This window comes from Mustelus asterias, chromosome 20 (assembly GCF_964213995.1).
Source record: "Mustelus asterias chromosome 20, sMusAst1.hap1.1, whole genome shotgun sequence".
Taxonomy (NCBI): Eukaryota; Metazoa; Chordata; class Chondrichthyes; order Carcharhiniformes; family Triakidae; genus Mustelus; species Mustelus asterias.
In genome coordinates this window covers 52,644,134-52,668,389 of record NC_135820.1, presented here as the reverse complement: position 1 = coordinate 52,668,389, position 24,256 = coordinate 52,644,134, and the positions used below count along the sequence as shown (strand labels likewise).

Genomic DNA, 24,256 nt, shown 5'->3' with positions numbered 1-24,256 from the left:
TGCTAAGCGAGTTATATTCTCCGAAGCATCGGGAATATACTTACAGCATTTGGAACCAACTATGGCGCATGTTCCCCCTTGGGAGGCCAGCACATAATCGAGTGCCAATCGGTTCTGTAACACCACCGTCCGAATAGCTACGACCTCTGCTGATATTTCAGAGATGGCCGTGCTCACCTCCTCGAACCCATTTTTAGTCTCATTTGCAATTCTCTCCAGGGTTGAGGCCATCCATATAAGTTCCTGTGCTGCCTTTGCCGTCCCAAAAAATGGGTAGGGTATCATAAAGAACCGTTCTGTCTCACTAATGGCTCGCTTAGCCCTAAGCAGGTGTATCTCGGAGTGGTCCCGTAAGTCAGTGTAATGGTGAATATAAGGCACCACATATGCCAAATAACACGATCCTGTCCAATTCCAGGGAAGCCACGGATAGGCATTGTTTCCACAGACAAAATAGGTACCATTATATGCAGTCATCCCGCTTATATAAGCGGAGGAGAGGCTAACCGGGACGGTGGCTATGGGGCACTGCATTGTGACCTGTATCACGGCCCCAGCATCATCAGTGATATCAATCTGCTGTATGCAGTAGCTACGGCCAACAGGTATTGTTCCATTTCTTGTCAGGCAGATAGATCCCCTTTGTTGATTTTTCACAATGAAGTAGGGTGGGGAATCTGATCTGTCATAGTTGGGTTGGTAATGTTTCTTAAAGGTCGATTAAAGTGCACCCTCCGCCCCCTAGCCTTGAAACAACATCACTGTTGCTGATACCCTGCATAGTGGTACCCGATGGGATTTTAAATATCAGTTTCTTTGTCCCTTCCTGGGTTCCATTCTGATTTAAAACCCATTCTATAATTTCCGGAGCTGATAAAGGGATAGGGAATAAAGGAATTCCTCCCTTTCCTCCGTGCGTGGGAATGTGTAAACAGACCCAGCACTTGCTCAGATTCGATTGTGTTGCATACAGATAAGACATATACACAAAGGTGTTCATACAATAGACAGAGTCATCATTACAAAGATGATCATTGTGCTTCATCCCTAAATCCTCATAATTCCATCTATACTTTCCCGCCATGGCTAACAGGGCCAGGGTTGTGAGTATCAGCATGAGAAGCATTTTATCACTTACTAATATCCCGTGCGACTGTTATACAATGGTCCAAAGGCTATATCGCCTGTGCGCAACTTCCCGCGAACCCGTTCAGCTTGCTTGGAGATCAATCGTTGTCTGTTTATATCTGCAATTGGAGTATATCACACATTTTTCCAATTAATTCCAGCATATATATTTTTCAATGTTTCCATATACCTTTCCCTCTTATGCCTATACAGGCACAGGTGTCTCCACTAATCATAACTTCATATGGCCCATTCCATTTTGGTGCAAACCCTGGTTTGTCAGGTAGTGTTTTCACTAGAACGTCCCACTGTTGTGACATCAGGGAGCATTTCAAGCTCTCTCCGCATCTCTTATTTCCTGATTGTCTTTTACCAATTTGCGCATCCCTTTTAGTTGGGTGCTTAGTTCCAAAACATATCTCCTGATTTTGTCTTTTAGTGGACCTACATCAGTCCTACCTGTTATGATGCTTTCTGGTGATTGCAACATCCGTCCTGTCATTAGTTCATAAGGGGTTAATCCAGATGTCCGGTTTGTGGTAGCCCTTAATCTCATTAGTATGGTGGGCAATACCTTTGTCCATATTTTTCCCGATGTCTGTATGGCTTTAGCCAGTGCAAAGACTTCATTTAAAGTATTTTTGCCCAATGTAATTAATTGTACTATGCTTTAAGTTAACTTAAGCTAATTTGGCCACATCAGCTTGGAATTCTGAGTCCAGCCTAGAAACTTAGCTGCATTCTCTGAAAGTACAATGTAAGGTAAACAAAAACTTTCTCATAGCCACAGAAGCAAGTTGTTGATGCAGCTGGAGACTGCTTGTATGCAACTTGTAATAATATCTAATTTAGTTATACCATAGAAACAGATCGATGTTTAGTTAGTTCGATCTCATAGAAATCATAGAAATCATAGAAACCCTACAGTACAGAAAGAGGCCATTCGGCCCATCGAGTCTGCACCGACCACAATCCCACCCAGGCCCTACCCCCATATCCCTACATATTTTACCCGCTAATCCCTCTAATCTACGCATCCCAGGACACTAAGGGGCAATTTTAACATGGCCAATCAACCTAACCCGCACATCTTTGGACTGTGGGAGGAAACCGGAGCACCCGGAGGAAACCCACGCAGACACGAGGAGAATGTGCAAACTCCACACAGACAGTGACCCAAGCCGGGAATCGAACCCAGGTCCCTGGAGCTGTGAAGCAGCAGTGCTAACCACTGAGCTACCGTGCCGTTGGTTTTTGGCTGTTCTCTCTCTTTCCTTCTCTCTCTAAAATAGCCGTTATTTCGAAAACAATGCTTAAAGAAAGGCATATTTACTTCAGATCAGTCGAGTTTATTCTGAAGAAATAAACAGACCCTTCAGTTGGCTTACTGCGAATCAAACAACACTTTGTACTGGCTGCAACTGGACATTCTATCTGAAGGCATCGATTTCCCCGTTAAAATCACATGCCACATAGCTCCGATCTTTATATGATGTACTCTTACATTGTATTTAATTTGATCATTTGTTTGACCACATTTGAAAGTGTTAACGAAACAATACAATACAAGCCTTGAATTTCCAAATGTTATTTAGAACTAACTGGCAACACAAGTTCCAACAATTCATGATGTTCAATGGTTGGCAACAAATGCAGATTTAAAATACTTAATGACGACATTCTTATCTGCATTTGACAACTGAGGTTTTAATTGATTAATCTCCTGCTGGAACTTGGAGTAATCAGAACTACGATTCATTTCATTAACTTGATATATTTTAAACTGACTCATAGACAGTATATTCACCTCATTCTTTTGTTCCTGCTTTTCCTACTTCTCTACAAAATTACTTATTTTCTTCTCCTAACTTCTCAACTAATTCTCATATAATTTCTACTTCAAGACAAAGGAAAGAGCACATGGTTCCTTCCAAGGTTTAACTCCTTTCTTGACAAAATTTGAACATAGGTTTATTCAAAATTCAAATTGCTTATTTCAAACCTCAATTTATACTTTGATTTTGGAAATTTCAATTTATCTTCCAAACTCTGTATCAAACCCACTGTTGTAAAATCACAACTAGTGGAAGAACATCAAAACATTAAAGAAAGTAAAACATTTAAAAATAATACAGAACATTAATTAAGACGGTTGCTTTTATTCTTGTCTTCCAAATTGTAATTAAACTCAAAACAGAAGTAAATTCAAGAAATTTTATCACTTTAATATTTAACAGTTTTAACACTTCCTTAGCATTTTCTTATCTCATTTATTCCACTGAATTACTTCCCTCATTTCTAATTATATTGATTTGTCAATTTGGTATTATAGTACTTTATGTCTTAAAATTACTGCAAGTCTTATAACACAAAAATCCATCCTGTCTAGGACAGGATGGGCTAATTCTCTGCCTGTTTCAGCAGAGGGGCGGAGGAGTAAGTTCACTCAGATGAACATCATCACTTCAAATACGCAGGAATAATTCTTTCCATTTATCTTTTGATTGTCAATTGTTTTAAGAATATATTTTCAAATTTAACAAAAGCCTGATCCAGATAATCCATTTGTTTTTATCACTTTTAAATATCCCTATTGAATTAAGACATTTACACTTTCTTACAGACTCTCCGGTTTAAGCTCAATATGTGCATAATTAATTATTTCTACAGCTCTGCCTTTGTAACCAACACAGGCAGATACAAGATCGAATCTACTGAGTGCCTTTGGTTAACTCTCCTTACAACTTTTCAGATGTAATGTAATGCTACTTTTCCCACATCCCTCAAATCTCTGTCCGATGCACTATCATAAAATAATTTATTAAACTCGCACTCAGCGCAAACAATTCACTTTGATCTGCTATACCCTATTCTACCACATGAGGTTCTCGATCGCAATTACGTCTCTCTTTCTCCTCTCTCTCTCTCTCTCTCGAGAGAGAGAGAAAGAGAGACTTACAACCTGCTTGTTTTCTTTTAACCCTTTACTCCCCTCTTAACTGTTTTGTTGTGGTAATTAGTGTATTCTTTTAACTGAGTCCAATGCTTCCAGACACCCCAACCTTTCATATCTATGCAGGCACAGGTGTCTCCACTGATAATGAACTCATAAGGGCCATTCCATTTAGGGGCAAATCCAGGTTTTCCTGGTAGTGTTTTTACCATAACCTTGCTGCCCGCTGGGGGTACCTCCAGGGTCTGTTCTAGTTTATTGTGCTCATCTACCACTATTTGTTTGTCCTGTACTGTCTTCCGCAAATCTTTTAATTGGGAGCTTAATTCTAATACATATCGTCTAATCCTGACCCGTAATGGGCCTACATCTGCCCCTCCGGTAATGATGGACTCGGGCAGTTGCATAGCCGTTCCGGTCATTAGGTCATATGGTGTCAACCCAGTGGTCCGATTTGTGGTGGCCCTGAGTTTCATTAATATGGCGGGTAATACATCTGTCCATCTCTTTCCTGATTCCTGCATGGCCTTCGAAAGGGAGGTCTGAAGTGTCCTATTCATACGCTCCACCATTCCTGAGCTTTGAGGGTGATAGGGTATGTGAAATTTCTGTTTTATCCCCATCAGTTGACATATGGTCTTTACTACCTTCCCCGTAAAGTGTGTGCCTTGATCGGAGTCTATTTGCAAAGGCACCCCCCATCTTGGGATAACTTCCTCAGCTAGTATTCTAGCCACTGTAGTGGCAGAACAATTTTTTGTCGGGAATGCTTCTACTCATCTGGTGAATTGATCAATTATTACCAAGCAGTAGGTTCTCCCGTGTGACTGCGGAAGAGGTCCTGTAAAGTCAATTTGCAGGTGTTCCCAGGGACCCTTAGGGCGAGGCTGGTGCCCCATCCTGATTTTTACGGGTCTTCCAGGGTTATACTGTGCACAGGTTATGCACCGGTGACCATATCGGGCAATGTCCCGTCCCATTCCTTTCCACCACCATTCCTTCCCTATACTGGTCGTCATGGCATCCCTTCCCACATGCGACAGCCCATGACGTAACTGCATCAAAGTATGCTGGATACATTCTGGGGTGAGAACGCTATCATTTAATCTCCATCCCCCCCTCCCTCCCTCCATCAGGTGTAGCTCCTTGAGTTTTCCACCTCGTACGTTCTTCTTCAGGGGTATCAGCATGTAGCTGTGAGATGTCTATCGGGGGTTTGGTTTTTGCCGAGGCGGCCGGCAAGGCCTGCACTTCCCCCGTTTCCAAGGCGGATTGTGCCGCTTTGCCGGCTGCCTGGTTTCCCTTAAAGATATGCCACTCAGGACTTTGTTTGTCTGGTTCCCTTTGATGTGCCTTTACCTTCAATACCACGGCTTCCGATGGGAGCTCGCTGGCTTTCAATAAAGTTCTTATTATTTGGCCATGTTTAATTGGAGTGCCTCCCATGGTGACGAATCCCCTTCTCCCCCAAACGGTCATATAGTCATGAACAATTCCGAACGCATATCTGCTATCGGTGTGAATGTTGACCCTTTTCCCTGCCGCCTCAGTAAAAGCCTGAGTTAAGGCTACTCGTTCCGCCGCTTGTGCTGACATGCTTCCCTCTATCCTTCCTGCTTGAACAAGTTGTAAATCCGCATTCACTACCACCCATCCTGTCCGTGGTGACCCCTCTACATATTTCCGTGATCCATCCACAAACAGGACCAAATCTGGTGCCTCCAGGGGCACATCTTTTATTCTACTCTCCTCTACCTCTTCATCTACTCCCCACATGTGTGTGGGGACCCTTCGCCTAACATTCCTTCTGCGGGGTTCATTCCCATGTCTCGTACAATCATGATGGACTTAGTGGGTGGGAGAAGCACTGCCTCCCACTTCGCCCTTCTCATATTTGAGACAGACCGCAATTTTCCTGTGTTCAGCATTTCCACCAAGGTATGTTTGATGTGTAAAACAATATTACGATGGGCTCGCTGACCTTTACTGCCCATACCACGCAATCTAGTGCGGCTATACATCTGGGTAACCCGGTTACTATGGGGCCCTCTGTTGTGGAATAATAATGATGTGGCTCTCTCCACTCACATTGTTTTGTTTCTTAAAGACTTGATTAGTTGTAAGTATTCGCATTCCAACCATTATTCATGTAAATTGAGTCTGTGTCTTTATAAGCTCTGTTTGTGAACAGAATTCCCACTCACCTGAAGAAGGGGCTTAGAGCTCCGAAAGCTTGTGTGGCTTTTGCTACCAAATAAACCTGTTGGACTTTAACCTGGTGTTGTTAAACTTCTTACTGTGGAATAATAACCCATGGGTCGCTGCTTGTCCCCATGGACCTGTGTGACTACTGCCGAATAAAACCCCCCTTTGTTATTACAATAGATATGAAAATCTTTCCGAGCGTCGGGCAGTCCAAGTCCCGGAGCCATCATTAGTTCTACTTTTAGTTTACTATATGCCCTTTCCTGTTCTGATCCCTATTCTATAACTTCTAGAGCGGGTTTCCCCCCTTTTACTAGCCTCTGTATTGGTTCGGCTAGCCTGGCAAATTCCGCTATAAAGTTGCGGCTGTAATTAAACAATCCCAAAACCTTCCTTACCCCTCGGACGGTTACTGGTCTTGGCATTTGCTGTATGGCTGTTTTCCTGTCCAATGGCATTTCTTTGGTCCCCTGGGATATCAGGTGTCCCAAATATAACACCTGCGCTTTCCCTATTTGGGCTTTCCTGGGGCTCGCCTTTAGTCCCTGTTCTTCTAAGTGTTTCAAGACTGAATATAGTGCCGTCTGATGTTCTGCTCTAGTTTCGGAGGCTATTAAGATCTCATCTACACACTGCAGAATTGTGCTCCCCTTTGGTACTTTTACTTGTTCTAATATCTTACTCATTACCCGGTGAAATATAGCCGGGCTGTTGTGGAAGCCTTGCGGGAGCCTAGTCCATGTGTACCGTTTATCACCTACGGTAAATGCAAATTTATCTTGTGAATTAAGGTCCAGGGGAATGGACCAAAATCCGTTGGCGATGTCTAATACCGTAAAGATTCCATGGGATGGTGACAACCCGTTTAAAATGGTGGAGGGGCTAGCCACGATGGGGTGTAGCTTGGGGGTCACTTTATTTAAAGTGGTATAATCAATGGTTAATCTATAACTCCTGTCCGGTTTAGGCACCGGCCAGGTGGGGGAGTTGGTGGTACTAGTGGTCTCCCGTAGGATCCCCCTTTTTACTAATCCTGTTGCAATTTCCTCGACTGCCTTTTTGGCCTCGGGCTTAATCGAGTATTGTCGATGTGGTTTATGTTCTGGTCCTTCCACTATTATAGGGGGAATTTTGACTAATCCCGTATCCTGTTTCGTTTCCGCCCATACCCCGGGGACAGAGGTGCAGATGGCGCCAAATCCATTACCTTCTAACTGCCAGTCGCGTCCTGTTGCAGATGCTGCATGGATGGTTCCTAAGTGGTTTACATATGTTCCTACCCTGTCTTTTCTCCCATCGGGGTGGGGCTAAATCAATTTTCCTTTCCCGCAATCTATTAAGACTTCGTATTCTTTCATCAGGTCATTTCCCATAATGGTTCCTTCATTATTTTTACATACATAAAATCGCATAGGTATATACAAGTTATTAATTTCTACTAAGGTGGTTTTACTTAAGTAGGCAGGGGTCTTCTGTCTGTTAACACCCCTTATATAGATCATTTTATTCGTGGTGGGCAAGGGTAGATCTGTGATAGATATGGAGGCTCCCATGTCCACCAGCATTTCGCATGGTCTGCCCCCTACTAGTGCAGACACGTAGATTCTACCCTCCTTTCTACCCAGGCTTGCAGGGGCTGCCTCCCATCAGTTCCCTCCCTCCACAGGAGGGGGGGGTAGGGGGAGTTGACTCGGTCTGTCGTGCTTGCTCCAACAGGTAGCCTCAGTGTGTCCAATCTTATTGCAAAACAGGCAGGTAGGGGCCTTCCTACTACCCCTCTTTGGAGCTCTACAGTTTTTGATGAAGTGACCCAGTTTCCCACAATTATGGCACGCACCCCTGGGTTTAGCTTCTCCACTGTTTGCACTAACATTTTCCTGTTTTATTCGTGGGTATGGTTGCTCATCTGGTCTATCTCTAATTCCAGATGCCCATTCTGCTAATTCATCATAGGTCTGGGTATTGAGAACTCCCATTTTAAGGATTTTTGGTGAGCTGACGATAGCCCATCTTTAAATGCTTGTAAAAGGCTCTGTCTGTTCGGGCAGTTTCGGGTATTCCCGAACATTCTTGGTATACTCTGAAGAGTCGCTCCCCAAATTCAGAGGCTCCCTCACCCCTTTGTTGTTTAATATTGGTAATTCTAGACCAATTGGTTGGTGCGTTGCCCAAGACCTGTTGCACTTCCGCCTTAAACCGATTAAATGGTTCAATCATTGCCTCGATTTCGGCGTTTGTTGCTGTCGCGTACCTCCACCTCCCGCCTCAGTAATCCAACCGAGGTCGTTTGGCGTCAGCTTGACCCGCCCCGTCACCCATTAGTCTCCACTTATCCTGGGGGCAAGCAGCCCGTACCAACTGGTGTATATCCCGCAAATGTAACTAGGTGTCCAACCCAAAGGGTGTCCAGTTCTGCCCAAAATTTGCTATTGTTGCTCCGGGGCTGGAGCTTTCCCAGGGATGTCAGACCTTGCTGTCTTTCTCCTGGGGTAAAGGGTTGGTATCGTGCAGTGGGATTCTGCAATGTCCCGGCCCGAGTTATGGGAGCGAGATCATGGACCTCTTCCGCATTGGCGTCTCCCACTGGTGCCATGGATTGTACGGCTGGCCCATAGGGAGGCAAGGATCCCCAGCCGGGGTCCTCTAAATCTTGGTTTCTCTTTTCTAATTCTCTATTGCGCGCTTCCAACATTTTAATTTTTGCTTTGTCATCAGCCCATTTCTTACCCGAGACTGAGACCTGTTCAATTAATCCAGCCAATTGGTGAACGAAGAGAACTCCAATTTTCTTAGTTCTGTCTTTCTTTTCCTTTTCCAACCATTTTCGTTGTTGGTCTAGTGGGTGGTCTAAATCCCACCCCCCTTTTATCATCTGTTTAATGTGTTTGTCCCTCTTAGTCATATATTTGTTTATTAGGGACCCAGGGGGTCCCCACTGTCCTTGTCCCGCCATAACACTGTTAAGTTTACTCACTACCTGGAGTCTTCGCTCTCCCTTTTCGCTCTCCCCCTCCTAGGTCGCTCTTATCGGAGTCCGGTGATAGCTGTCAGGGGTGATCAGACCCCTCCGTACCACCGCTTACACTATATATCTGTTTAAGCCGGCTTTTCCTCAGAAGGCTTTTCCTTCTAACTCTTCCACATGAAGGCTTTTCCTTCAAATTCCGGCAATCACTCAGACAGTCTCTATCTCACTCACGTCTGAACATCACACCTCTTATCACGGATGATCACCTACTGCAGTTTGACCCACTCTATTTAAAGTTCGGTAATCTATTCCGGTGTCCCGGTCGTGGCCATTCGACCGGACCCGTAAATAGTCCCGGGTTTCGGCACCAATTGTTGTAGGTAAAAATACCTCTGAGACTCGTCGTAGGTCAAAGTGCAGTGGTTATTTTCACAATTGTGGGAGAGGTCCGATTCCTAACATGGTCTCAGGCCTCTCACCGAATATGAGTTAAGATCAAATATTTATACATATATCTTCGCCCCTGGTTACGTCCTCATCTTCCCATGATTATGGCTTTCTCAGCAATTCCATCCTTCATGAAGTCTGCGTTATCCCAAGGCTGCGACTGTGACGCACATCTGTGGACTGTTCAGATTATAAGTTTGCACAAACAAGTTAACTGACGCACAGGGGCATATATAACACTTTATATCGGTGAGGATGAATAGTATATAATGAATATATGAATCTATGATTATGCGATCACGGAAGGCATACATATCAGCTCCATCGTGTTAAACAAAGGTACATGATATAATATAAAATGGAGTCTAGCTGATTCTGCTATACAATTAGCTGAGCCACACTCCTGATACACAATTAGTTGGGAAAGTCATGAATGTGTACACAGCAACTGCTTCTCTTATCTGGTTTGGATGCATGAAAACAAGCTCCACAGACATGAAGGCGCCGAGTTCTAATGAAAACATGAGCCCCAGAGTATTTTCCACAAAATCTCTAAGTGTCACAGAGTTCGGGTCGTCTCAATGCTTAAGTGTTACAAAGTTCATTAACCCATTCCCGTCTTCACATCAAACTCAGGGGCAACCCACTCCATACTTCCCCATCATCCCCCAATGACTAGAAACATAGAAGATACAAGCAGGAGGAGGCCATTTGGCCCTTTGAACCTGCTCCCTGCCATTTATTATGATCATGGCTGATCATCAATAGCCTAATCCTGCTTCCTCCCCATACCTTTGATCCCATTCGCCCCAAGTGCTATATCCAGCCGCCTCTTTAATGCATTCAGTGTTTTGCCATCAATTACTTCCTGTGGTAATGAATTCTACAGGCTCATCACTCTTTGGATAAAGAAATGTCTCCTCACCTCTGTCCTAAATGGTCTACCCTGAATCCTCAGACTGTGACCTTGGGTTCTGGACTCCCCCACCATCGGGAATATCCTCCCTGCATCTACACTGTCTCCTCTTGTTAGAATTTTATAAGTCTCTATGAGATCCCCCCTCATTTGTCTGAACTCCAGCGAGAACAATCCAACCGAGTCAATCTCTCCTCATACATCAGTCCCCGGAATCAGCCTGGTAAACCTCCGCTGCACTCCCTTGAGAGCAAGAACATCCTTCCTCAGAAAAGGAGTCCAAAACTGCACACAATACTCTCGGTGTGGCCCCACCAAGGCCCTGTATAATTGCAACAACACATCCTTGTTCCTGTACTCGAAACCTCTCGCAATGAAGGCCAACATGCCATTTGCCTTCTTTACTGACTGCTGCACCTGCATGCATACCTTCAGTGACTGGTGCACAAGGACACCCAGGTCTTGCTGCACACTCCCCTCTCCCAATTTACAGCCATTCAGGTAGTAATTTGCCACCTTGTTTTTGCTTCCACAGTGAATAACCTCTCACTTATCCAAATTTTACTGCATCTGCCATTGATTTGCCCACTCACCCAACTTATCCAGGTAATTCTGAAGGATCTCTGCATCCACATCACAGTTCACTCTCCCACCCAACTTGGTATCATCTGCTATCTTTGAGATGCTACATTTTGCTCATTCATCCAAATCATTAATATATATTGTGAATAGCTGGGGTCCCAGCACCGATCCCTGTGGCACCCCACTAGTTATTGCCTGCCAATTTGAAAAGCACCCATTAATTCCTACCCTTTGTTTCCTCTCTGCCAACCAGTTTTCTATCCATCTCAATACACTTCACCCAATCCCATGCGCTTTAATCTTGCATGATAATCTCTTGTGCAGGACTTTGTCAAATGCTTTCTGAAAGTCCAAATATATCACATCTACTTGTTCCCCCTTGTTAACTGTACTCTACTCAAAGAATTCCATCAGATTGACCACAGTGGAATTCCTAAAGATTTTTCTACCCTTCAGTCAATCTCAAATGGATTAACTCTAAATCCCCACAAACTTGAGGTTAACTAATAATATTGCATGTCAAACCTTTCCATGTAAATGCCTAAATTAGCTGAATTTACCACAATCCCACTTGAGGTGTTGCACCCCACAAAGAATGCAAAGAAGGTGAGGTGGAATCTTACCCTGCTGAATACTAGGCTCCTCTATGTGTTTTAATCCAGGTTTTAACCTGTTTATATTAATATTTTGTTTAAGGCATACATGCTTTCATACCCATGTAAGTAATAGTAGCAATAAAAGTGAACTTAGAATTAATATTTGAATTTTTCCTTTAGGTTATCAAATGAGCCACCTCTCGATAAAGGTACCATCCCATGGCTAGGGCACGCCTTTGAGTTTGGCAAGGATAGTGCCAAATTTTTATTGAAAATGAAGAAAAAATATGGAGACATCTTCACGGTAAGAACTCTTTAACCTTGAACCATATCTGCAAACTTCCAAATCTACCTGTTTCCATTTAATGGTGCTCCCAGAACAGCTTGTTATTGCTCGACCAATAGTAGAGCAGACCTCTCGTTCAGCTGGCCTTGGTTACGAACCTAAACTCATTCACATTCTTAACTGAAGAATAGGACAATATTATGCTGTAATGAAAAGAATAAATCTAAAATAAAAATTGTAAGATAAAAAAAGCCATCTACCATTCTAATGAGAAGAGAATTATTATTACTGTTATCGATTGATCTGTTCTTGATTTTGTGATTCCAATTTGAACTTGTATGACAGGGAAGGTAATATATTAAAGTGTATTATTACCCTGCCCAGCAAGGCAGATCTATTGGAAAATTATTTTTGCTATCATTGAAGCAGTTGGCAAGTGCTAATTATGTTGGTGGCACGGTGGCACAGTGATTAGCACTGCTGCTTCACAGCACCTGAGACATGGGTTCAATAACTGCCTTGGGTGATTGTCTATGTGGAGTTTGCACATTCTCCCTGTGTCTGCATGGGTTTCCTGCAGGTGCTCCGGTTTCCTCCCACAGTCCAAAGGCGTGCTGGTTATGTGGAATGGCCATGCTAAATTGCCCCTTAGTGTCCCAAGATGTGTAGGTTCGGGGGAGTAGCTGGGTTAATGCATGGGATTACGGGCAGAGAATGGGCCTGGGTATAATGCTCCATTGGAGAGTCAGTGCAGACTCAATGGGCTAAATGACCCCCTTCTACATTGCAGGGATTCTATGATATTGGATTCTATGATATGTAAAATGTTGTTCATTTTAAAGCTGGGTCGTACAGAAGGTCCTTCATAGCAGACGTACACAGAAAATTTAGAAGAAGGCAAACTTTTACTGCCATCTAGTGTTACTAAAAGTTAATTCAGGAAAGTAACAAGAATGGGTCTGCACTTGTTGGAGTTTAGAAGGATGAGAGGGGAATCTTATTGAAATTTACAGGATACTGCGAGGCCTGGATAGAGTGGGCGTGGAGAGGATGTTTCCACTAGTAGGAAAAACTAGAACAAGAGGGCACAACTGCAGGCTAAAGGGACGATCTTTTAAAACCCAGATGAGGAGGAATTTCTTCAGCCAGAGAGTGGTGAATCTGTGGAACTCTTTGCCTCAGAAGGCTGTGGAGGCCAGGTCATTGAGTGTATTTATTCAGAGATAGATAAGTTCTTGATTAATAAGGGGCTCAGGGGTTATGGGGAAAAGGCAGGAGAATGGGGATGAGAAAAATATCAGCCATGATTGAATGGCGGAGCAGACTCGATGGGCCGAGTGGCCTAATTCTGCTCCTGTGTCTTATGGTCTTATGGAGAAAATATTTTGAGAATCATTGGCAAGGTGATGTGGAAATAAAATAATTTAATGTTAAATAGTTTACAGAAAGTAGATATTTCTAGCTCCGTTTCCATCATTACAGACTTGTAAGATTACATTTTACAGTTCTCATTGTTTTTATGGCACTGAAACTACAAAGGGTCGTGAACGTAGCTCAGTCCATCACACAAACCAGCCTCCCAACCATTGACTCTATCTACACTTCCCGCTGCCTCAGAAAAGCAGCCAGCATAATCAAGGACCCCGCGCACCTCATTCTCTCTTCCACCTTCTTCCGTCAGGAAAAAGGTACAAAAGTTTGAAGTCACGTTCAAAATTACTCAAGAACAGCTTCTTCCCTGCTGCCATCAGACTTTTGAATGGACCTACCTCGCATTAAGGTGACCTTTCTCTACACCCTAGCTATGACTGTAACACTACATTCTGCACTCTCTCGTTTCCTTCTCTCTGAACGGTATGTTTTGTCTGAAGAGCGCGCAAGAAACAATACTTTTCACTGTATACTTATGCATGTGACAATCATAAATCAAATCAAATCACTCATGTAAAACTGTTTAACAATGGTTTTAAAATAACACTGACTGGAAAGTCGAGCTGCAGTCTCAAAACTAAGGTTTATTTCTGCATTAGGACTGTGCCATTGTTACAATTGCTGCATGCTGTGACTCATTGATTTCTGATCACCAGCTTTTTTGGTGCGATAGACTGTCATTCTATTTTTCTGCTTCTTTTACTAACCTCTCCCTTCTCAAAGATTCTGTTGCCACCCCCCGCACCCCCCCCCCCCCCCCCCCGCCTCACCCGATTGTGTTGGGGGGCAGTGCTGGGATCCCACTTAAAGACCTGCCTTTAAAGCTGATTCAAACAGACAAGTTTCCCACCAGACTTCCAACTGCCTTTTGCCTGTTTTTCAAGCAAGAAACGGGTGATGGGCTGTTGAAAGTCTCCCACCGTAATGATAAAGCAGGTGGGTAGGCCTTCATGTCTTGCTCTGGCAATGCAATTTTCTCTTCCTCATTCATGAGTGAATCGCTAGGGCCCCTTGCTTAGCACTTAAATCTCTAACGGATAATCTATCCATGCTACCTATATCATGCCAGAGTTATAAGCTATTGATTTGTTCTGTACAAAGCAGGCAGCAGTGCCTCGCTCTGCTTCTAAAACATAAAAAGATCAAAAGTTACAATGCTACCCAGTGGAAAGCAGTCTCAACATAAGAACATAAGAAATAGGAGCAGGAGTAGGCCATCTAGCCCCTCGAGCCTGCCCCGCCATTCAATAAGATCATGGCTGATCTGAAATGGATCAGTTCCACTTACCCGTCTGATCCCTATAACCCCTAATTCCCTTACCGATCAGGAATCCATCTATTCGTGATTTAAACATATTCAACGAGGTAGCCTCCACCACTTCAGTGGGCAGAGAATTCCAGAGATTCACCACCCTCTGAGAGAAGAAGTTCCTCCTCAATTCTGTCCTAAACCGACCCCCCTTTATTTTGAGGCTGTGCCCTCTAGTTCTAGTTTCCTTTCTAAGTGGAAAGAATCTCTCCATCTCTACCCTATCCAGCCCCTTCATTATCTTATAGGTCTCTATAAGATCCCCCTCAGACTTCTAAATTCCAACGAATACAAACCCAATCTGCTCAGTCTCTCCTCATAGTCAACACCCCTCATCTCTGGTATCAACCTGGTGAACCTTCTCTGCACTCCCTCCAAGGCCAATATATCCTTCCGCAAATAAGGGGACCAATACTGCACACAGTATTCCAGCTGCGGCCTCACCAATGCCCTGTACAGATGCAGCAAGACATCTCTGCTTTTATATTCTATCCCCCTTGCGATATAGGCCAACATCCCATTTGCCTTCTTGATCACCTGTTGCACCTGCAGACTGGGTTTTTGCGTCTCATGCACAAGGACCCCCAGGTCCCTCTGCACAGCAGCATGTTGTAATTTCTTTCCATTTAGATAATAATCCAGTTTGCTATTATTTCTTCCAAAGTGAATAACCTTGCATTTGTTAACATTATACTCCATCTGCCAGATCCTCGCCCACTCACTCAGCCTGTCCAAATCTCTCTGCAGACCTTCTACGCCCTCCACACGATTCACTTTTCCACTTATCTTTGTCTCGTCTGCAAACTTTGTTACCCTACACTCAGTCCCCTCCTCCAGATCGTCTATATAAATGGTAAATAGTTGAGGCCCCAGTACCGATCCCTGCGGCACGCCACTAGTTACCATCTGCCACCAAGAAAAGCACCCATTTATTCCAACTCTCTGCTTCCTGTCGGATAGCCAATCCCCAATCCACGCTAACACCCTACCCCCAACTCCGTGTGACCCAATCTTCTTCAGCAACCTTTTGTGAGGCACCTTATCAAACGCTTTTTGGAAATCCAAAAACACCGCATCCACTGGTTCCCCTCCGTCAACCGCACAAGTCACATCTTCATAAAAATCCAACAAGTTCGTCAAGCACGACTTTCCCCTCATGAATCCATGCTGCGTCTGCTTAATCGAACCATTCTTATCCAGATGGCCTGCTATTTCTTCTTTAATGATGGATCCATCAACTTCACAAAATTGGTCCTAAGGTACCTCACATCAGAGCTGTACTGTGCAAACGTGGTTAGAACTGCAGCATGGCAGTCTGCAACACTGTTAAATCCACCTTTAAACTACTGCATACATTGCTGGTCGAGGTCTTTATTTGAGTCACCGGGCGCGCTCTTACCAAAAAGATTCTAAGTGCCGAATGAACGTGAAAACAGGAGAACATTGTGCTGATTTTTTTTGGCGACTTCAAAATCCAATCTTACCACACTCCGAGGAACAAAATGAAGCAAGATCTGTTTCCCACCAGCAGGGGAGGGGGCTCACCTGAAAGCTGGCAGATTGCAGCAGAGTGCACAATTGTGCATGCACAAAACAGAGAATTCTGTCAGTGCCTCCCTCCACCCCCCCACCACTGGCCTCCCGGGCCAATCACCTCTCCCCCACACAGTCTGGCCAATGGCCACTCCCCACCCGCCCCCACCTCTCCACATGGACTGGCCAATCCCGGTTGCAGAGTTCGCACTAACCACCCCGCCCCCCCACCCCCCTGATCCCTTTGGAAGAGGTGGGATGCTCCATGGGAGGGAGTAAGGTGCCCTTTGTGATTGCTAAAAATGGACATGAATGTCTGTAAAAAATGCATTAACTCACTGGAATTGTGGAGCTTGTTTGAACTGTCAAACACAACTATCAAAAGTGTCAAGATGAACTATCAAAGGGAGCTATCAAGAAATTTAAAGCTCCTGCCTTTTAACTATTAAAAAAAACTGCCTGGAGTGTTAAGAAAAATGTTTACTTGCTATTTCACTCTGTCTGTTGTCAGAAGTTAGGGCTACCATTACTGGATTACAGCTGAATGACTGATCTCACAATGCTCCATTATTATAGTAGGGTGCCTGCCATTCCATAGTTTGGTTGACAGTTCCAAATGTTCATGCATTCTTTGAAGTGGGACTATGAATTCTAATGCATGCTTTTAGAAGGAAACATGCAATTGAATGAAATATTTGTTGTTGTAAGGGATAATGTATTTGAAGGAATGTAAATATAGTGAATGGGATTTTTGAATGAGGCTGTTCTTAAAAAATCTGAAATACAGTTGAAACTTTATTTCATCTCAGCATGGATCTGGAGAACCGCCCATGGTGGCTACTGGGTGAGTTGGCATAGTAGGTGTAAGGGCAAAGGGTGGTGGGTGGGGAGCCATGGGTTGACATGAATTGGCTACATTGACATAGTGGCTAAAAAAGACTATGGAAGGCTGGTTGGGAGCATAGATTGGCCTGGGGTTGGGCAGAAGGACATAAGCTAGCATGGAGGGTATGTGGAGCCATGGGGGCTTGATGAGGGCTGAGGTTGACATGGAAAATATGAGAGGCTATGGGGGATGGGTAGGTTATCGGTTGGTATGCATGGGGCATGGGGAGTGTGTGGGTGGTGAGAGGGTGTGAGAGGTGAGCACTGGCAGGTTGGTTTGGTTTAAGTTTGATACAGACCCTGGGCAGACAGGCAGGCTTTCCACCCAGCCAAACTCCACACCACTTCCAGGGTCACTGGCCCAACTCCTAATATAACCAGCCATCCTGGAAGGAACATCAGATATCCAGTCAGACATTTTCAGAATGTCGTGGAGACAGGAATTCTTCTGATTCTGTGCACCATGGACAAAAATTTAAGTGATGATGAAGTATAAGTATTAGTCTTTTAAATACATAGTTTATAAACTTCATATCTCAGGTTGTTTAGCTGAGATGCAATGCCTCCTGATCATGTCGCTAGCAATAACAGCACCTTATATGCTAATACCAGCTGCTACGATGCCTCATCCTTACTCTCTAACTCCCCCAGGGTGTATGTGTTGGGTATGACACTTGGTGAGGGCATGACTGATCGTGTATGTTGTGAAGCATTTGTATCACCAGATAATCAGCCTGTTATCGTTCTGGTAGGCTATCTAGATAAGCTTTCTTGGAGTGCAAAAGACATCTGTTATCTCTATTAGACAGTAAAAAGTTTAACAACACCAGGCTAAAGTCCAACAGGTTTATTTGGTAGCAAAAGCCATCATCTCTATTAGAAGCAGTGACACGACAATTGCATAATAAAGTTAATTGGCAATTAATGATAGGCGTGATAGGAAGAAAAATAAACTGTAATGATGAACCCTAAGCAATACAGGACGTCCTACTTCCCCATATCCAACATGTCCAATAACCTCCATCCCAGGATGTGTAACGCTTCCTGTTGATAAGGAGATGGAGATTCCAGCTTTGTGATTCTGCCAGCTGTGACTGATCTCTCTCTCTCCTGCAAATGGCTATTTTCTCCTGGAAAATGTAATGTACAAAAACCAAATTATCTTTACTGATCATGATGCACAATAGAACCCAAATGTCTGCGTGCAATTGATAACTGTTGTGACGACTGGTGCGTGCAACAAACAATTACGTGCCATGCAGAGCATTTTGCAGGGATTAAAAAATAGAAAGTCATGGATAATGAAGTAACTTCCACTGTAAGACAGGGCTATAAAATGTACTGTGCCACTGGAGTCATTGACAGTCAGGCAGCCAATTAATAGAATATGAGGAGGGGGATTATTATGGAATAGCAAGAATGCTGAGTACAGCAGTTAAAGGTTCGGCTGACTGCTCCTATCTTGCATGACCAGGTGAGGTCATTAAACTTTCTCTTTCATAAAGTAGGAGTGCATTGGGTGATTGCATTTACTATCCCTGTGACTTCCACCTATTGGTCCTGAGCCACTCTTCCAATATATATCTTAAGCTTATTGCACTAAATAAAATATAAATAACTCATTTTCTTTACATTTATCTCAGGTTTTTCTTCTCAATAGAGTGTATTTTTCAACTTCCTAGCATGCCTAGGTAATATGCTTCTGGAAGATACATTTAATGGTCATAAATGAGATATGTGCACTTTTTTATTCATTTGTGGGACATGGGTGTTACTGGCTGGCCAGCATTTAAGTTTAAGTTTTAAGTTCATTTATTAATGACAGAAGTAGGCTTACATTAACACTTCAATGAAGTTACTGTGAAAATCCCCTTTAAACTTATTGTACTTCCTTGCAATAAAAGAGCATCACCTCAAAACTATAAAAGTTACAGCCAAACATCACTTTCTAACTCCGTCCATGTCAGGAGAATTTGTTGTAAATAAAAGACTGGAGTATCAACAAACATATTAAATCTTGCTTTAAAAAAAACACCAGAAAGCAAACTTTTTTAGCAAAACAGTTATCATTTTATTTGGGGTGTGTCAGTATTTCTATTACAATGATGAACAAAACGCTGTCATAAATACATCTCTAGATTCCATATGCAGACATTGCAAGCAATCACTTCTCTGCTTGTGATATTGAAATAAATCAATGTGACTTTGGCAATGGCAGAAGATCTAATGACTATGCAGTTTTACAAGTTACGTACAGATTGAAAGATTTACAAAAGAAAGAATGCATGAAAGAGTGTCACTGATCAACTGCTAAAGATGATATTGTCAAGTATTTGTTCCTGTAAACTCCCAGTAAACAATGGGATTAATTTTAACCTAGTCTGCCCAACAGAAACAGAGCAAACATACAATCCAAAAACTTCAAAACTCTCTTTCTGCCCTGACAGATGCTGTCAGACCTGCTGAGTTTTCCAGCATCCTCTGTTCTTGTTTCAAAAACCTTGCTCCCCAATCCATTTGTCAACATTTTAACTGGATCCGTTAGGAGACACATTGAACCCTGCAAATCAAGGTCCAGTGATGTCTTTAGGACGCAAAAGACATTTTAACCATTGACTGAGTGAGGTAGCGATTGTCCAGTTTGCAATTCAGTTCTCATTTCAAAGTCATACATTCTTCTATACATAATGCTTGAATTTTATATAATTTATTTAATAGTAAATGTTCTAGTAATTCGGAAAAGAGTGAATTGGTTTTGGCTGGAATATCGGAGTTTCTCTGTAATACACGATGAATAAATGGTGGTGGAATTTAACCATTTTTTGGCAAAGTGCCCTCTCGGGCAGGAAGAGCCAAGGATAGCCAGCCGGCAGCGTTGGCAGATTTTCCCACCTTATACTTAAACTGATTGTCAAAAAAGGAAGAAGCGGGTTCCCACAACATACCGCAACCTGAGCCCACCCCACCAGAAACTTAGGGCCCGATTTTACCACTTTGATTCTAAGTGCTGAATCTGGGAGTGTTTCGGATCCGACTTTTAGACCCGTTCTCATATGCACTCTGCCTGAAAAAATGGCAGCGATTCTGAATCATGCTGCAGAAGCCTGTGGATGCGCAGTAAAAAAAAATTGAAAAACGCTCCCCTGCTACATCGCTCGCGGGCCCGATTAATGCCTCCTCCCTGGCACCCACAGACATTGTCCCACCCCCACAACATAACTGTCCCCCTTATCCCCGGCCCCCTGAACCCTTCCCGCCTACCGATCGCATGCAGGGTGGCAGCGGACCCCCCTTCCCCCCCACCATAGAGCCATCTGACCCACCTCCCCCCCCCCCCACCAGAGAACCATCTGACCCGCCTCCCTCCACTGATCTGAGTCAGAGACTTACCTCCGCAGAAGCTGGAGTGCCCGAATCGGACCTTTGTGGACATTATCTGTTTCGCGCTGAATCTGGACGGGCAAACGCAGTGGTAAAGGGGAAAGTGCCGGTAAGTTTGGGCGTCCAGCCCATCAAGTCAATTTAAATGCATGCAAATGCAATGAAATTGACATCACACCCGTTTCAGGCGTGGTCCCGATCGTGGCCATTTTTGGCGGTTGGTAAAGGGGGAATGGAGGCTCACCTCACCTCACACCCAACTTTACCAAGTTCTTGCGCCCGAAAACAGGCACAACTTGATGGTAAAATCGGGCCCTTAGGTTTCAGTAACGGATCCCCAGTGTAAAAGAATAAAAATTCTCCCCCCCACCATGTAATCTCCCCCACCCACCATGGAACTCCACCCCCTCATGGAACTCCATCTACCCCCCCCCCACCCACTTCCTCCCCCCCACCGAAACTTCTCCTGGGCAATTTCCCCAAGGAATTCAACCCCACACCTCCACCAACACAAAGCCTCCCCACCACCCACAGAAATGGAACAAGCCCACCTCACAGAGTGCCCCCCCCCAGTGCCAGGAAGCAGAACCCAGGTACTGCCCGAGCATGACCCTCTCCCCCCCAGCCCCTCCCCAGGCTCTGTACTCACATATGCACCTCCAGCGGGTTCTGCTCACCAGGTGCATGTCATGAGGGACCTGTCGTGAATGGACAATTTAACATTGGGGGGGAGCTGTCAGGCATTGATAGGGTGGATAGTCAAAGGCTCTTTCCCAGGGTAGCGGTGTCAATTACGAGGGGACACAGGTTCAAAGTGAGAGGGGGAAAGTTTAAGGGAGATGTGTGGGCGAAGTTTTTTCACTCAGAAAGTGGTGGGTGCCTGGAACATGCTGTCAGAGGAGGTGGTGAAAGCAGGCACATTGGCAACATTTAAGAGGTATCTGGATGGGTACATGAATACGAAGGGAATAGAGAGATAGCAAGTATGGGCAGAAGGGTTTCTTTAGTTTAGTTAGGGCATCATTATCGGCATGGGCTTGGAGGGCTGAAGGGCCTGTTCCTGTTCTGTCTTTGTCCTTGTTCTTTGTTCTTTGTATAAAGGCTTAATAATTACATTTAAATCTATGCAAATGGGGTCACGTGTTTCAACATCACGATTCTGTTACATCATTGGGTTGGGGGCGGGCACAATTGATCAGGAAAATCTTGCAGGCGTAAAAGCCATTTTGGTACTCCCATACGATTCTTCACCCCTCCACCGTTCCCATCCCCAAAAACGGGAGCAGAAAATCCTCCCCGGGGAATTGAAAAACTGACTTGGTACAGTACCACTATTGAGTATGTAATTACAGTTTACATAGGCAAATTTACAGAGACCGTTTCCAATGTAAGTATGGACAGTAATGTATGTTAGAAAACAGTTGACACAGCAGTGGGACAAAAACGTAACAACAGGAAGTGAAACCTTATAGATGGAAACTTCAGTGCGGATGAAATATTTTAAATAGTTTCAAGTTGGCATGCAAATCTCTCATGGAAATTGAAGAAATTTCCTGAATAGCTGTACTTTCTCGGTTAAAAATTAACAAATGCGAGTGGAAAAAATAAGATAGGTACTTTGAAAACATTCAAATATTAAGTGCCACAAAACTCCCTTTTTCACAGTTTTAGGGTAATACTAACAGGATAGAATGGACTATTTGAACTTTCAATGTGCTGAAAATTAATTATCATAAATTATAAATAAATTGTCACAAATCTAGAATTATTAAAACACTTTTGAACGATCTCAAACATTTTCAAATACATCTCTTGTTTCTTTGGAAACAAAAGTCTGTGTGGTGGAAAACCCATTTTGAAACACTGCTGTCCAATCGAACCGCCAACATTTTAACAAAACCGAGATTCGCAAGAGCAAACTGTGTGAGTTTCATTATGGGGAGTTCTAATACAAGGCTGTTGATCATTCTTTTTCCCACTTAGGTCCAAGTAGCAGGACGATTTATTACAGTATTACTCGATCCTCATTCATTCGATTCAGTTGTGACAGAATCCAGTGCAAAGCTGAACTTCACAAAGTATGCATCAGTTTTAATGGATAGGATCTTCAACCTTCAGCTCCCTGACTACGATCATAACAAAGAAAAAACTTTGATGAAAATGTGAGTGAAGTATTTTTTTAAAGTTTATTTAGTAGTGTCACACGTAGGCTTACATTCACACTGCAATGAAGTTACTGTGAAAATCCCCGAGTCGCCACACTCCAGCATCTGTTCAGGTACATTGAGGGAGAATTTAGCACGGCCAATGCACCGAACCAGCACATCCTTCGGACTGTGGGAGGAAACCGGAACACCTGGAGGAAACCCACGCAGACACGGGGAGAATGTGTAGACTCCGCACAGACAGTGACAGAATCCAGTCACAGAATATATATGAAAAAATATTTCAAGAAAGGAGTCAACAGCATAGTAATCGGTGCATTGTAATTTCCACTGAAGCATGCAATGGGCTAAATGCATTACTGTATGGATATAAGTTCCATTTTAAGTAATGCAATAATTCAGATACGTGAAACGAAAAAATGGTCAGCTACCTAAATGATCATTTAGTTACATAGGCTGTTACGATCCCAGCTGATGTTATCACTGGGCAGTCAGGTCCCAGAGCAGAACCCCCGCTCGATAGACCATTATTTTCATTTCTTGGATACTTGGATGAACAGAGTCACAGGCCTGCTGATTAACTCTTAAAAAAAGAATAAAACATTTACTAAGCAAGAAAAGATTAACTACATTACACTACTCCTTCACAGATATGTACAGATGTGAAAGGATAACACAAGTTCCAAAATGTATCTTATACTCTAATGTTCCCAGTGAGTGCGCAGTCCATGTAAACCAATAGGGACAATGTGGTCAGACACACCACACTATGAAACTAAGTGACAGATGACACCCAAAACAACTTCTGTGGGTTTCTCATTAAATCCCCTGCACCCCGCCCCCTCACCCTTCCCCCCTTCCCAGGTGTTTCCTACACTGTGAGCCAAATGGTCTCACTGGAGCTCTGACTTTCATATAAGGGTTTTCAAACTCCACTGTCAAAGAACATACTTTGAAATCTTCCCCTGAACAACGCTTTCTCTCAATTTACCAAGGATTCACACACAAGATTTCAACCTCTCCTTTCATTATTCTGCCCTGGAATATAATGTTCGTTGAAACTTCCACACATTCTCCCTGGTATGCATCCACGTCAACAGAATACCCCAGATTCACAGGCTGTATTAAGGTGTTGTCAACCTTAGGAACACTTCAGATGTCTGGCTTCTCACTAGCCAACTTCTGCAGGTTTGTACCTCGCAGCCCTGCTTTTTATTGGGTGCTTCTCTTTTTGCTCTTGAATTCGGTGAACTCTACCTTGATCAGATTTTGGTTCTTTGCCCCTTTGTCTTCAGTCTTTCTGGGACTTTACTCTTTTTTATTCCCTGGTTTCTGGAACTTCCAGTCCTTTTGCTTCGGGGATTTTCTTTCTGCCCCTCTGTATTGTCTTGCCTGTTCTGTGGAAAGCTTCTTGCTTCCCGGTTACCTGGTTCCAACTGAATTCAAATGCTTCTGCTTTTCAGTGTCGGCC

At 43.6% G+C, this 24,256-nt stretch overlaps 1 protein-coding gene across 1 annotated transcript in view; it reads left to right on the top strand.

Annotated features, from left to right (window-relative positions):
• Window positions 1-24,256, top strand: part of ptgis (prostaglandin I2 (prostacyclin) synthase) — a 92,184-nt gene that overhangs the window by 27,294 nt on the left and 40,634 nt on the right. Inside the window, exons 2-3 of the mRNA XM_078236124.1 lie at window positions 11,976-12,099; window positions 22,604-22,782. Of these exons, the coding sequence (XP_078092250.1) occupies window positions 11,976-12,099; window positions 22,604-22,782 (303 nt within the window). The remainder of the gene's footprint in view (window positions 1-11,975; window positions 12,100-22,603; window positions 22,783-24,256) is intronic.